This window comes from Vulpes vulpes, chromosome 15 (assembly GCF_048418805.1).
Source record: "Vulpes vulpes isolate BD-2025 chromosome 15, VulVul3, whole genome shotgun sequence".
Classification (NCBI taxonomy): Eukaryota; Metazoa; Chordata; class Mammalia; order Carnivora; family Canidae; genus Vulpes; species Vulpes vulpes.
Window position 1 is genome coordinate 113,670,300 of NC_132794.1, and position 12,510 is coordinate 113,682,809.

The following is a 12,510-nucleotide window of genomic DNA, read 5'->3' on the forward strand; positions in this document are numbered from 1 at the left end:
TAGAAGTAGCATATTGCAACTGTTTGGGTACTATCTCGAGGCAGAATAATTACCATGTAATAATAATGCATGTTCTAGTAAACTTGCCTTTATTGTCAGAGTGGGCTGGAGAGAGGGTCTTCCTTAAAGCTCAGAAGGACCCTGGGGGACCCTAGTGAACAGCTGAGTTATAAAACTGAAGGAAAAATTAAGGGGGGAAAATGTGTCTGTGGTCATTAGCCCAGGGTTTTGGGCTGCATGAGAGCCCCCCACTGTAATGACAGGGAGTGATCTCGCTCCACTGACCCTCAGGGGACTTCCATTGGCTGCTGAGGGTAATGCAGAACAGGTCCCCAGATGCTCTCTGAACACAGTCCCCAAGGGGCAGATGAGCCAGGCAGACCATTTTTTCTCTAGCCTTGCACCTCGTACTTCTGGGAGACCCCAACCTGGACCTGGAGGGCTGATTACGGTTGCCAGGTGTGCTAAATATACGAGACATGTCCTAAATTTAGTGATTTCCATCCTGGTCCCGTATTAATTCATCAAAATGCCCTGAGTGCCCTGTATTCAGCTTTTCTCAATAAATCCCCAAATGAAGCCAAAAGAGCTCCTTTTCACATTTAACTGGGCAGCCCATGGTTGTAATATCTGGCAACCCTCTGGCTGATGGATGCTGCTGCCCGTTCTGTGCTCCTGGTTAATGGACGAGGCTGGGCTCCCCATGTCCCTCCGTTGATAGTCGCTTAAAACACTGATGCCTCCTTTCTGGTTCTATTTAATGTCACCAGGGGAGAATTCAGATAACTCTGGGCACAGTTTTCTTCAGCAACTGGGATGGCCGACTTGATCACAGGCCATTTGTCACACCTGTTTTGGCCCTGGATCCAACCGAGAGGTTCCTTAATGAAATGCTGTCTGCAAACCCCCTTTCTTAGAGCTGTCTGCAGTCCGAGTGTGAGAGAAGCTGCAGGGTTGGGCAGGAGGTGGGGATGGAGACCTTACAGCCCCAGGCGGAGAGTCCCTCTCATCCTCCTCCAGGCTGCCTAGCCTTCGGGGGCTCTGGGACAGTCTGGGATGTGGAGCTTCTCCAGGCACACACAGCTAAAGAGATGATGCTTTCGGAGAGCGCTGGTTCCTGGGAAGTAACCTAGATTTTTCTTACACTCTCTGGCTGCTTCCTGCTGTCTAAACAGAGGAAGTGTAATTAAGTTTATTATCTGTGACCTAATGCTAATTCCTCTTGCACCCTGCCTTTGTGCAAAGGGAGAAGGGTCATTTAAAAAGAAGTATCTGGCCTGAGCTTTATTATTGAGAATACTCTCAAGGGCAGTAAAACAAATCTATGGGATGAACGGGCTGGTGGAAGGGCTTAGTGCTCGGGAATCATTCATAACCTCTCAAATCACATATCTCAACATGGAAAAGTGAAAGCCGAGGAATTGAAGGATGTGACATTTTTCTCTGGGCACTTAAAATTGTACATTATCGATGGGTCAATAATTAAAATTCCTGCTAACCTTCTTGTCAAATCACACATCCACTACAGCTTTTTTTATTTTAACAAGGAATTAGTTACCAAAAACCAACATTTGGAACAGAGGACAAATGACACTGAAGTAAGACATGACTCCAGATATGTCACCAAATACTCCAAGCCTGATAGATGGTGTATAATAGCACTTTTAAATGCTTACCCCTAAAATGCCAGCTAAGCAAAGACCAGTTTAATAATGTTCTGTGACAACATGGTGACTTGAGAAGAGGATTTAATTAGCACCTTTTCTTTCTTTTTTTTTTCCCCTAAATTAGGCTTTTTAGTGATACTTTTCATATGTTACTTTCGGATGCTGTTATTTTGGTCTGTTTCTTTTATTCTGCATGTGCTAATTTCCTTGATTAATTTGGAGAACATCTGCATGTAATTCTCTGGGCTTTTTATTGGCACAACCTCATAGCTTATCCCAGGACTTGGAGAGTTTACTTTCCAGACAGTCTCGGGTTGTATCTCATTGAAATGCCAAACCTACAAAGGTGCCAGAGCCTACGTGTGTAATTATGTAATCTTCTCTTGATCTTTCAGAGTCTTCCTGCGAGCGATTAATCAGTATGCAGATATGCTGAACAAAAAATTTCTGGATCAAGCCAACTTTGAGCTACAGGTAAGAAAAGAGGTAGACCTGCCCTTTGTTGGGAAACCATGCTAAAACAAATTGCCAGTCTGAGCCAATGCCTTACAATTCCAATCCTCGAACCTAATGGATTCCCCATCCAAGGTATGGAAATGGAATTCGTAAGATGTACCACTGGAACCCGAGAATTGAAAATTATGCCTTTGGAGTATTTGCTCAATTTAGCAAGGATGGAGATGGAGCGGTTTCAGAGCAATAGTACAGGGTCCGAGTGACGAGTAGGGACTGAATAGGGAGGCCGCCCACATCTGTTGTAGCCCAGTAGACTGTCTCAGACCCAGATCGTACAAATGTGGGGAGGAAAGGATCAGGAGAGGAGGAAAAGCGCGTTTGCATCCCTGAACTTGGCTGCCTTTGTGCTACCTCCAGTGGAGTTTACCAGGCACAGGCCCTACCCCACAGGGCTCTGGGTTCAGTGAGGTTCTTCAGTGGTTGCAGAGATGCCAGGGAAAGAAGTGGAGGGAGGAAGGGTGTGTGTGTGTGTGTGTGTGTGAGAGAGAGAGAGAGAGAGAGAGAGAGAGATAAGGATTGATTTTGCCTGGCACGATTTACCAGGCACCTGATGTTTGTGGGTCTCACTTCCATTGCACTCTAGGTGTATTTCTGCTAATCATGATTTTTTTTTATTACTTAGTTTACTAAAGCTTGTTAATAATAATTTGAAAAAAGCATTCAGATGTACAGGGCATTAGTTTCCTAGGCAGGATTGTTCACTGAGAAGGAACCTAGACCTGTATTTCTTTTATAAGTTTTACATCATAAATGTCTGTTTTCTCTGCATTGTGGAATGTAAGAGTACCGTGATTTTTTAAGTTGTTATCATTTTCTCTTCTTAATGCTTGTTTTCACACATCCTAAAACACAGATAGATTCTCATCGTAAAGTATTTGTGCACTGTACATCAGCACGTACAGTAAAACAGGAAAGACCCCTTCCCACTCTTTTCCCCTCTGCAAGGTGACTTTTAGCTAATTGTCTGCACTTCTGATGCCTATTTAAGCCTGTATCCAGGCATGTGCAAATAGTCCTTTGGCTTTTAACACAAATTAGACTAGAGTCTGTATTCTTTTTTCTGTTCCAGCACATTTAGCAGTATGAATGTACCAACATTGATGCAGGCACCCCAGCACTCATGACCTGCAGGCCTCTTCCAGGTTGTTTCTATTACAAACACTGCATCTCAGTGCTGCATTGCTGTAGACAGGCTCCTGGAAGCAATAACTGCCAGGCCAAGCGGTGAGAAACTGTACATGAATGGACATTGATAAATTATCCTCCTGTAGCAATTTGCAATCCCATCAACCTTCTTTGAGAGCAGCCATTGTCTAAAATCATCTCCAATACCGATTTCTTTAAAATTGTTGATTCTTATTTTTGTTGGAATTTCTGATTGCTACTTAAGCTGAAAATACTTACTGGCTATGTGATTTCTACTGAGAACCATCTGATCCTTTCCTGTACTCATTTTTCTATTGGGCTAGTTGTCATGCTTTTCTCTAAGTCAAAATTCTTAACAGAGCCTCATCATGGGTTTAGGCTTATCATACAGAAATTTTAATTTTTCTGTAGTTGTATCTCTTTTCTTCTATGCTTCTTGGGTGTTATGTTTTGTGTGGCAAATCCTTCTTTGCCTCCATGTTATAAATGTAACTGGTTTTTGTTTTTTTTTTATATATATAGTTACTATCTACTCATACTTTTATAATTCTGCTTTAAATAAAAAAAACTTCCTGATAATTAATCTATCTGAGATTTCTCTAGTTACGTTGGGGCTAAGTGCTTAAACTTCACTTTTTCCCCATATCATTTCATGAATACATTCATCTTTCCCAGTGATTTAAAATGCCACTGTAAAAGAACATAATTGCAATTGTGTGTATGTGTGTATCCATTCTATTTTCTGTGTTGCTGCCTTCTGGTTTTATACCCTGCTAGTAGAGCCAGGACTTCCCTATTGATGTGCCATTGCAAAACTATCTCGGTTCTTCTTTTGTATTTCCTCTTCCATGTGAAATGCAAAATCAGGGACACCTGGGTGGCTCAGTGGTTGAGCATCTGCCTTTGGCTCAGGTCATGATCCCAGGGTCCTGGGATCAACTCCTGCATCTGGTTCCCTGCAGGAACCTTGCTTCTCCCTCTGCCTATGTCTCTGCCTCTCTCTCTGTCTCTCATGAATAAATAAATAAAAATCTTAAAAATCTAAAAAAAAAAAAAAAAACAGAAAGAAAGAAAGAAATGCAAAATCAGCTTGTTGACCTTACTTTTTAAAGATGCTGCACTTCTTTTAATTGGGAGTCCACTGAGTTTATAAATAAATGTGGGGGAAATGTTACAGTATTGGGTGGAATACTTTGCAGTATTTCTTTTTTTCTCACCCCATACAGGAATATCTAGGCCTTCTTTTTGTGTACTTCATTAGGGTTTTCCTTTTTATCCACATGAGCCTCACCCATTACTTGCTGGGGTGGTTGTTGTGGCTACTGTGAGTTTGGGCTCCTTTTTCCCAGCATGCCTGACTTGTTACTGCTGCTCGTGTTCACTGTTTCCCTGGGAAGGTCCCTGGGATGCTTCCCTCACGCCCGCATACCTCAGCAGCAGTGTGTTCTTCGGGTCGCACATAGCACGTTGCCCCTTGGCAAGTATGGAGTGCGTATGGATTGCTGGTCCACCCTGATGCGTATGCACCCTCCCGCCCTCCAGTGGGGGGCTATGGCGCAGGGTGCCCTATGGCGCAGGCAGCCTTCAATGTGAGCTCCAGGCAGCTGGTGCTCCGATCAGACACATTTTTATGTTCTTGCATCATCGTGTTCACTGCACTGTCTCCTGGCATTTCCTTCTCCTTTAACTCATCAATGAACCCTGAAGGCTGCCTGCCACTTCCCCTCCTGCTCCCCTGGGGTCTGGTGCAGCCTGCCTCTCTCTCCTGGCATTACAGCATGATGGACTCTTAACCTCACATGCCCCAGGTTTGTAGTATGTATTTCCTACAAACAGCAACTGTCCCAAAATGACTACAGTAAAACTACCCAAACCGAACTTATATTGCTACTACCATCTCATCCTTAGACCCCATTCGAGTTCAGACGACCCAGTCACAGCCATCACAGGTCAGCACTATGCAGGTGCAGTTACTTGGCTACCTTAAATCATGCATTGCATACCATTTTTCAGGTTGTATTTTTATGTGATTTTTAAGGCTTTTTTTTTAAAAAAAGATTTTATTTAAGAGAGAGAGAGTGCATGGGAGAGTGAGCTTGAGCAGGGGGTAGGGCAGAGGGAGGGGGACAGAGGGAGAAGCAGACTCCCTGATGAGCGGGGGGCCTGACGCAGGGCTCGATCCCAGTACCCTGAGATCATGACCCAAGCCAAAGGCAGATGCTAAATTTACTGAACCACCCAGGTGCCCCAAGACTTTTTTTTTAAAGATTATTTATTTATTTATTTATTTATTTATTTATTGGAGACACACAGAGAGAGGTAGAGACATAGGCAGAGGGAGAAACAGGCTCCGATGTGGGACTTGATCCCAGGACTCTGGGATGGTGACCTGAGCCAAAGGCAGAAACTCAACCACTGAGCCACCCAGTGCCCTCACCCCCAAGACTTTTTTTAAAGTCAGTTTTAGGTTCAAAGCTTTAGGTTCACTGAGAGGAAGGCATAGAGATTTCCCAAACCCCTGCTCCGACACATACACAGCCTCCCCAGGAATCACCATCCCACCAGAGCATCCCTGTGTTACAGTCTGTGAGCCCGCAGCGCCAGCTGAGCCCCCGCCCATGACTCCTGGGACAGACCCACAAAAGGTCCGTGCTTCCTGGCAGTGCTGCAGCAGGAGGCCATGGCCAGCAAATGGGGCACCTGGGATGGGAAGTGTGAGCTCCAAAAACAGAAGAAGCAACTTGTGTCTTATAGACTCTTTTAGTACAAATGGAGCTAAAAGAGAATGCACCTTTGTGGGTGATGAAAGAGCATCAGCTATGAGGCTTGGGACCCCGACTCGAGACCCTCCATCCACTTCACGTGTAACCTGTGGCTTTGGCCGAGTCTCTTCCCCTCATCTGAGAATCAGGGCCACAGCACTTACTGGCTGATTCGGCAGCAATCCAAGAAGTTGCTATGTTACTAAAGAAAGTGCCCAGTTCATGAAAAGTGATAGAGGAATGGAAGACCACACACCCTTACAGCTATGCTTTCAAATTCCCACTTACTTCACAGGTGACTACAAAACAGAGTCAATACCGTTCACACCTTATTTTTATAGAACCTTTTGCAGCTCTGTCATTTGATAGATAAATATTATCCCTGTTTTGTAAATGAGAAAACCAACACCCCCAGATTTCTTCTAAAGGCCATGGAAGGCCTTTTGAGCTTGGACGTGTGCTAGGAACTCTGTCCAGGCTCTTTCCCTCCAGGAGCGGAAGCTCCCGCAGACTGTCCTCTGGCATAAGCATGGTGGGTGGAGGAGTGATGGGCAAAGGCCAGGAGTATGTTTAAATCATCCCCGTGTGTGATCCAAGAATTCTTCCTGCATCTTTGTGTTCTTGACTTGGTCTTACACATTGACATAGCCACAGGGTATTAGTTCCATAATTTTTAGAATCTACCCATAATGACGCCTTTGTCTATTTATGTGTTTGGTTATGCATAAAGATTTATTTATTTATTTGGGGAGGGGCAGAGAGAGAATCCACATGCAGAGTCCCCACTGAGCATGGAGCCCAACACTGGGCTCGGTCTCATGACCCTGAGATCACGACCTGAACGGAACTCAAGAGTTGGGTGGCTCAGTCGGTTGAGCACCCCCCATAATGTGCCCCCATAATGACACTCTTATAATGGCAAGTCTAGGTTACCGTGTTTAAGTAGATGGAGCTTCCAGCATGCAGAGCTTTGTAACAAAGTCATTTCATTGTAAATTGCCTGTTAAGCCACATATAGTCTGTAAGTCTTTGAAATATAAAATGTTTGATGTTTTTACAACTCTTCGCCTTAGTTATCTAGTGTTTATGTACTTTTTTAGTATCTGAAAAATCGTAAATTATAGAAATTTATATACTCTTAAGGAAGGCGCCCCACGATACTCTAGTAATAGGAGCCCACATTATTGTCCTTACTGTGGGCTTGGCAGCCCCCAGAAGCATCTGCACGTACTCAATCCCATGATCCCCTGAGCACCCCAGGAGTTGGGCACGTTGAGGTTCCCACTTTACCACTCAGGAAACCGAGGCACCAGGAGGTTAGATCAGTGGCCCACAGAGTAGGATTGGAGCACATGCACCATGTCCTTGGTGCCCACGCCCAGTGGCTGGCTGACCAGCCATCTGTATACAGTGAGTGTGGATTTCTAAACCTTTCACAAGTGTGTGCGTGGCAAGTGAGGAATGTCTCAGGGCATTTTGAGATCCAGTATTAAGCTGTTCAGCTTCTCAGCATCTCCCCCTTCTTGGTTTTCAGCTTTGGAACAACTACTTTCACCTGGCTGTCGCTTTCCTCACTCAGGAGTCCTTGCAACTGGAGAATTTTTCAAGCGCCAAGAGAGCCAAAATCCTCAACAAGTAAGTCTGTGTCCAGCCCCGAAGTCACGGGCAGGTGCCTGCCACTCTGTTAGCATAATTTCTGTGTTGTCTCTATGCCAACTTGGTGTACAACTTAAGATGTAATCATGGTGTCGTGAAAGGTCGGTTTCAGACCACAAGTCTGCTGTTGCCTTTCCTAACCCATGAGTCAAGGTCGAAGACTGCAGAGTTCATTCTGGTGAATTCAGAGTCCGCATAACGCACACCTCCGTGAGCACCATACAGGATGGGAGTTTCAGGAGCTCCTTGCTTTTGCGGTGCGCTCTTCTGGTGTCCTCCCACATGTGCTCTTACCGTCTGCTGGTGCAATGCTCCTTCGAGAAAGGAAGCTTCTCGTGCAAGCCGTTGGCACAGCTGGGATTGTCGAAGAACTCTGGAGTGAGAGGTGCCTGAGGTTTCCTTCTTTGCAAGGGGTTACCCGCGTCGTGCTCCCGGTGGGCGATCCGAAGGACCGAGCTAGTCCTTGGATGATCCTGATAAACCTGTCGGAAGCCCCACGTCCCTGTCTGGGTCCTTCAGCTCTGAGCCCTGTCCTGCACGGCTCCTGGCCCAGGACAAAGAAGAGAGTTTGTGCGCACTTTCTTTGCACACTTTAGGTGCCCCGAGGTTCTTGCTGTCTCTCTTTCTGCCTCAGTTTCCCTGACTTCTCTCTTCTCTGAGTGCCCCTTTCATGAGGACTTCTGAGAAGAGTTCTCTTATTGCTCCCATGTCTCTGTGTCACCGGTCCCTGTGTGTTTATTTCATAATCCCTCTGCTTCACATTGACTCTTCCAAGGCGTTGGGACTCCCTGTCATTAGCAATGCCAGTGGGAGTCTCAAAAGGTAACAGAAGCCCCCCCCCCCCAACGCTCCTCCTGTTATGTGAGTGTGTCTCTCACTTGCTGGCCAAATCAAAAGCACGTCATCCCTGCAGAGTAAGAATTATGTCAGCAAATATTTATTGGAACATGTACTATGTGCCAGTGACTTTCTAAGCCCTCCGAGAGCATTTTTCATGTATAATCATTAAAACAAAAACAAAAACTGTTTATTGGGTTCCCTTATCACCCTTAACTTTCCAGATGAGGAGGGTGAAACCCGTTTTGAACAAGTCACATGGCCAGTGTCACACACCCGATCGTTCTAACCCAGGCAGCTCAGGACCCAAGATGTTCACCTGCTCTGCTCTTAGACCCTTAAATCCTTTCGTTGTCGCATCTACATAAAGGTCAGCTTGCACCTGGTCATATTCCTTCAAGCTTCCTCAGTTGGGTGGCTCCAGCCAGTTGGCCATTGATGCAGATAACTGTCCATTGTTCAGAAAAGAGGAATGCCCCAGAAGGTTCAGGCCAAGCGAGTGCCCACCAGTGACTACTGGGAAGGAAGAGCGTGCCTTTGCACAGCCAACGTGGGGTCTGACATCTACTCCTGGCTCAAGAGACAGACTCCAGGGGCACCTCCTAGGGACTGGCTCCATCCACTTTGCCAAATTTACATCTTCTCAGGGCTCATATGAAGTTAGAGGTGGAGACTAATGGCTGTTGCTGGCCTGATTGTTTCAATACTCTCATGGTGGAAATTTCTTTAGTAGAAGCAGAAATAACTGGCATACTCTGAGCACCATACAACTTATTCACAGCCAGCCCCAGACGCCTGGGATGCCTCGTTATCCAGTCCAGTGGAAGGACAGCTGGGCCGTAGCAGGTGGATGCCCCTACCTGCATGTGCACGGGGTTCACTGTGCGGTGAGTTTGGAATCCAAACCCAGCTCCAGCTGACTGCAGAACCCACTCTTTGCCAAGCACACAGCGTGGCCAACCCTTGAAGATGCCTGCAGGACAAGGGAAGTTAAACCAGAAATCTGTCTTCAAAGAGCTGGCATCTCCAGTGAGGTTTTTAGAGTAAAACAATTGATTCTGAGCATTCTCCAGGCCAGGGCCGGGTGGCTGTGCACTGGGCCTTCTTTTGTCGTGGGAGTGTTAACAGTCTAAGCTAAAGCAACGTCAATAAATGCATTAACCACACAGGGCCTTGGCCGCCAAAGAAAACGTTTGTTTCCCACATAGCTGTGTGCATTCAGAGGCTTCAAAGCCAAGGAAAATTAAACACAGCCAGCTGGTGTCTCCCCTTCCAGAGCCGGCAGGGCTTCTGAATCGAGCTTTGAGTATTCTCTTCCTCATAACCGTGGCAATAAGAGATTCTGGATTTTCCCTTTGAAATTTTCTCATGGATTCCCCAAGGGGGAGAAAAAAAAACCTAAGCATTTTAGAAGTTGCCTTTGCAAGACTTTGGTAGGACTACCCCAGCTCCAGCTCCTACGCAGCCCCAGGGCCCCTCTCCCAGGGGCCTCAGCTCAGCGTGTGGCCATGACAGGCCACCAAGGAGACAAGCGCTCATGGCTCGGGAGGCCGTGTGGCTAAGACCCGTGACGGGTTCACCCGTGTTTGTTGTATCCATCATGCTTCTTTCTGCACCTTAAACACTGTAATCAGTGTGCTGTTTTATTTCTAAATACCAAAATCTACATGAGACACATTTAGAGTCGTCCTACCCCAATGCTTAAATTTTCCCAGGGCCTAGAAATGTTTTAATCCACTTAAAATTGTGCTAGAGAAAAGGGATTGAGTGCTTTGTGCTCAGGTCCGGGTGCTAGGGACCCAGAGGTGAGAAGTTCACAGTCTCGGGCGGGCGGGCAGATGTGCCAAGGGAACAGCGATCCAGTGGATGGCAGTGCTGACCGGGTGCCTGGGCAGCCTGCAGATGAACATTCGGGAGTGACGTGGGGTGCAGGGGAACCCAAAGGCCTCTTGCGGGAGGGGCTTCCTGGCCGGATGGGGAAACAGCAGGGAGGTTACCAGGTTGGCTGACTGAGCCACGGGCCAACCAACAGCCAATACCCAAAGGGCACATCAAGTCCAAGGGTCATGGCCTGCTCTGTGAGCAGAGAGATGCTCTGGATTGCTTTAGCCTAAGCTAGGCCTTGAGGGCTTGGGGCAGAGCGAGAGGCCCAGTGATCTATAGGTCTCAGCACAGGGCTGGTGTCGATGAGGAGCACAGTGGAGTATAATTGAGTGGGTGTCTTTTTCTAGCGGGAAGGCCCGGGGCCTCTGAGGGCAGACGAGGCAATGCCACTCCCATTCAGTAGCCTCTGGCTGCCTTCATTTGGGCCAGTTGACTGCTCTGGGGTTCCTGAATCCAACCCAATGCATTGGAGTGGGGGCTTCATTGAGGAATCTCCCCTGCCCCCACACCCGCACCCCCCAGCACCCCCCACACCCACCTTTTTCTTCCCCCCTGCCAAGCCTGCAACAACTCCTATCTGCCTGGTTAACCCCACTGTGGCCTCAAACAATAGAAAATCCCGATGTCAGGAGATCTGCTCGCTCATTCCCTTTTGTGAAACTCAGTCCTCCTGATGACCTGGGTTGGCGAGATAATTAAGATATTCATTCCAGCAACGTTCCCCAAAGTACATGGTAGTCCCGTAAAATAATGGACCACACCGGGCAGAGAACTGATGATGTCAAACCCAAATGGAGGATAAGATTTTCCAATGAACCACAGAATAAATAACCACCAGGAATCAAAGTCTATACTAAGAGAATTTAACTGACTCAGCCTTGAGACATCCTTGGTGCTGGTCACAACCCACAAAGGACAGAGGTGCCGGTGGCATGAGATACCTGGCCGTGATTGCTCCCCCCACCCTCACCCCCCACTCCCAGCCTTTTTTAACATGACTGGGAATCAGGAAACATGAGTCAGATATTAAGAAGAAGTTGGCTTTTCTTTAGCAGCCAGCTTGACCGCTTTAGTATGCAGGGCATGTGTGTCCGAGGGTGGGACAACATGACCCGTGACTGCACACAGGCTTCTGTGTCCAGCACCAGACTTCGTTCTGGAAGAGAAGGGGATTCAGGCACTGGGCCTCCAGCAAATCTAAGCATAAAATGCTCGACTTAAAATTTTCAGCCCAAGAGAGTCAAGTTTGAAGGCCAACCCCAGGTCAGTGTATTTGAACCTGTGCACAGAGGACGCCCCCCCCCCCATGAAGACCCTCGTCGGTCTCCACGCCATTTCTCATCTTTCTTTCCTTATTTATATGTATATTTTTAATGCAGACCCCTGCCCTTAGCCTGTCACACCTTCTGAGAGGACAGGTTCCACAGCCAGCTCGAAATTCCACATAAACAGGTCCCTCCATCTTTCCGAGCATGGGGTTCTGAGATGTTCGTGCATTGAGTCAAACTAAAGCCACTGCTTTTAGAGAAACTGGAGGAAACGAAGCTGTGACAAGCCCCCCGCCTTGCCACCTGGCCTTACCTGAGGCTGTGACTATGTACCCCAGGTCAGCACAAGAAATAGTTTGAAAAAGTAGAGCTTGTGTTTGTGCTTGTTTTTTTTTTAAGAGACCCCAATAATTCCAAATAAGTTCACTATAAACCCGGAATTAGCAGGGGGCCCAGGGAGACAGATTTAACAAGCGGTGACCCCCATGCCCAGTTCCTGTTGGCAAAGGTCAGTGTCCCATGTGCCTGAGCGATGCTGTGTTCATCCAACGTGGTGCAACCTGCACAGTGCACGAGGCCGCAGCACATCCAAGCCCGGCGTGTCATACGCTTCACTCCCTCGGTCACAGATGGGGTCACAGATGGGGTCCCACCTCCTTCGCGTCGCCCATCATTCCCCTCCAGCGACCTCCACGTCTGTCTGCATCTCTCAGCCTGCACCCACTCCTGACACTGTCTCCCTCTCTTCTTTGTTTCCAGAACTCCGTGTAAGTT

General features: G+C 47.2%; 1 protein-coding gene across 2 annotated transcripts in view; it reads left to right on the forward strand.

Annotated features, from left to right (window-relative positions):
* DOCK1 (dedicator of cytokinesis 1) overlaps positions 1-12,510 on the forward strand; it is a 495,561-nt gene that overhangs the window by 392,033 nt on the left and 91,018 nt on the right. For both annotated transcript variants that reach the window (XM_072740395.1, XM_072740396.1), the window contains exons 30-31: positions 2,063-2,141; positions 7,626-7,726. In XM_072740395.1, the coding sequence (XP_072596496.1) occupies positions 2,063-2,141; positions 7,626-7,726 (180 nt within the window). The remainder of the gene's footprint in view (positions 1-2,062; positions 2,142-7,625; positions 7,727-12,510) is intronic.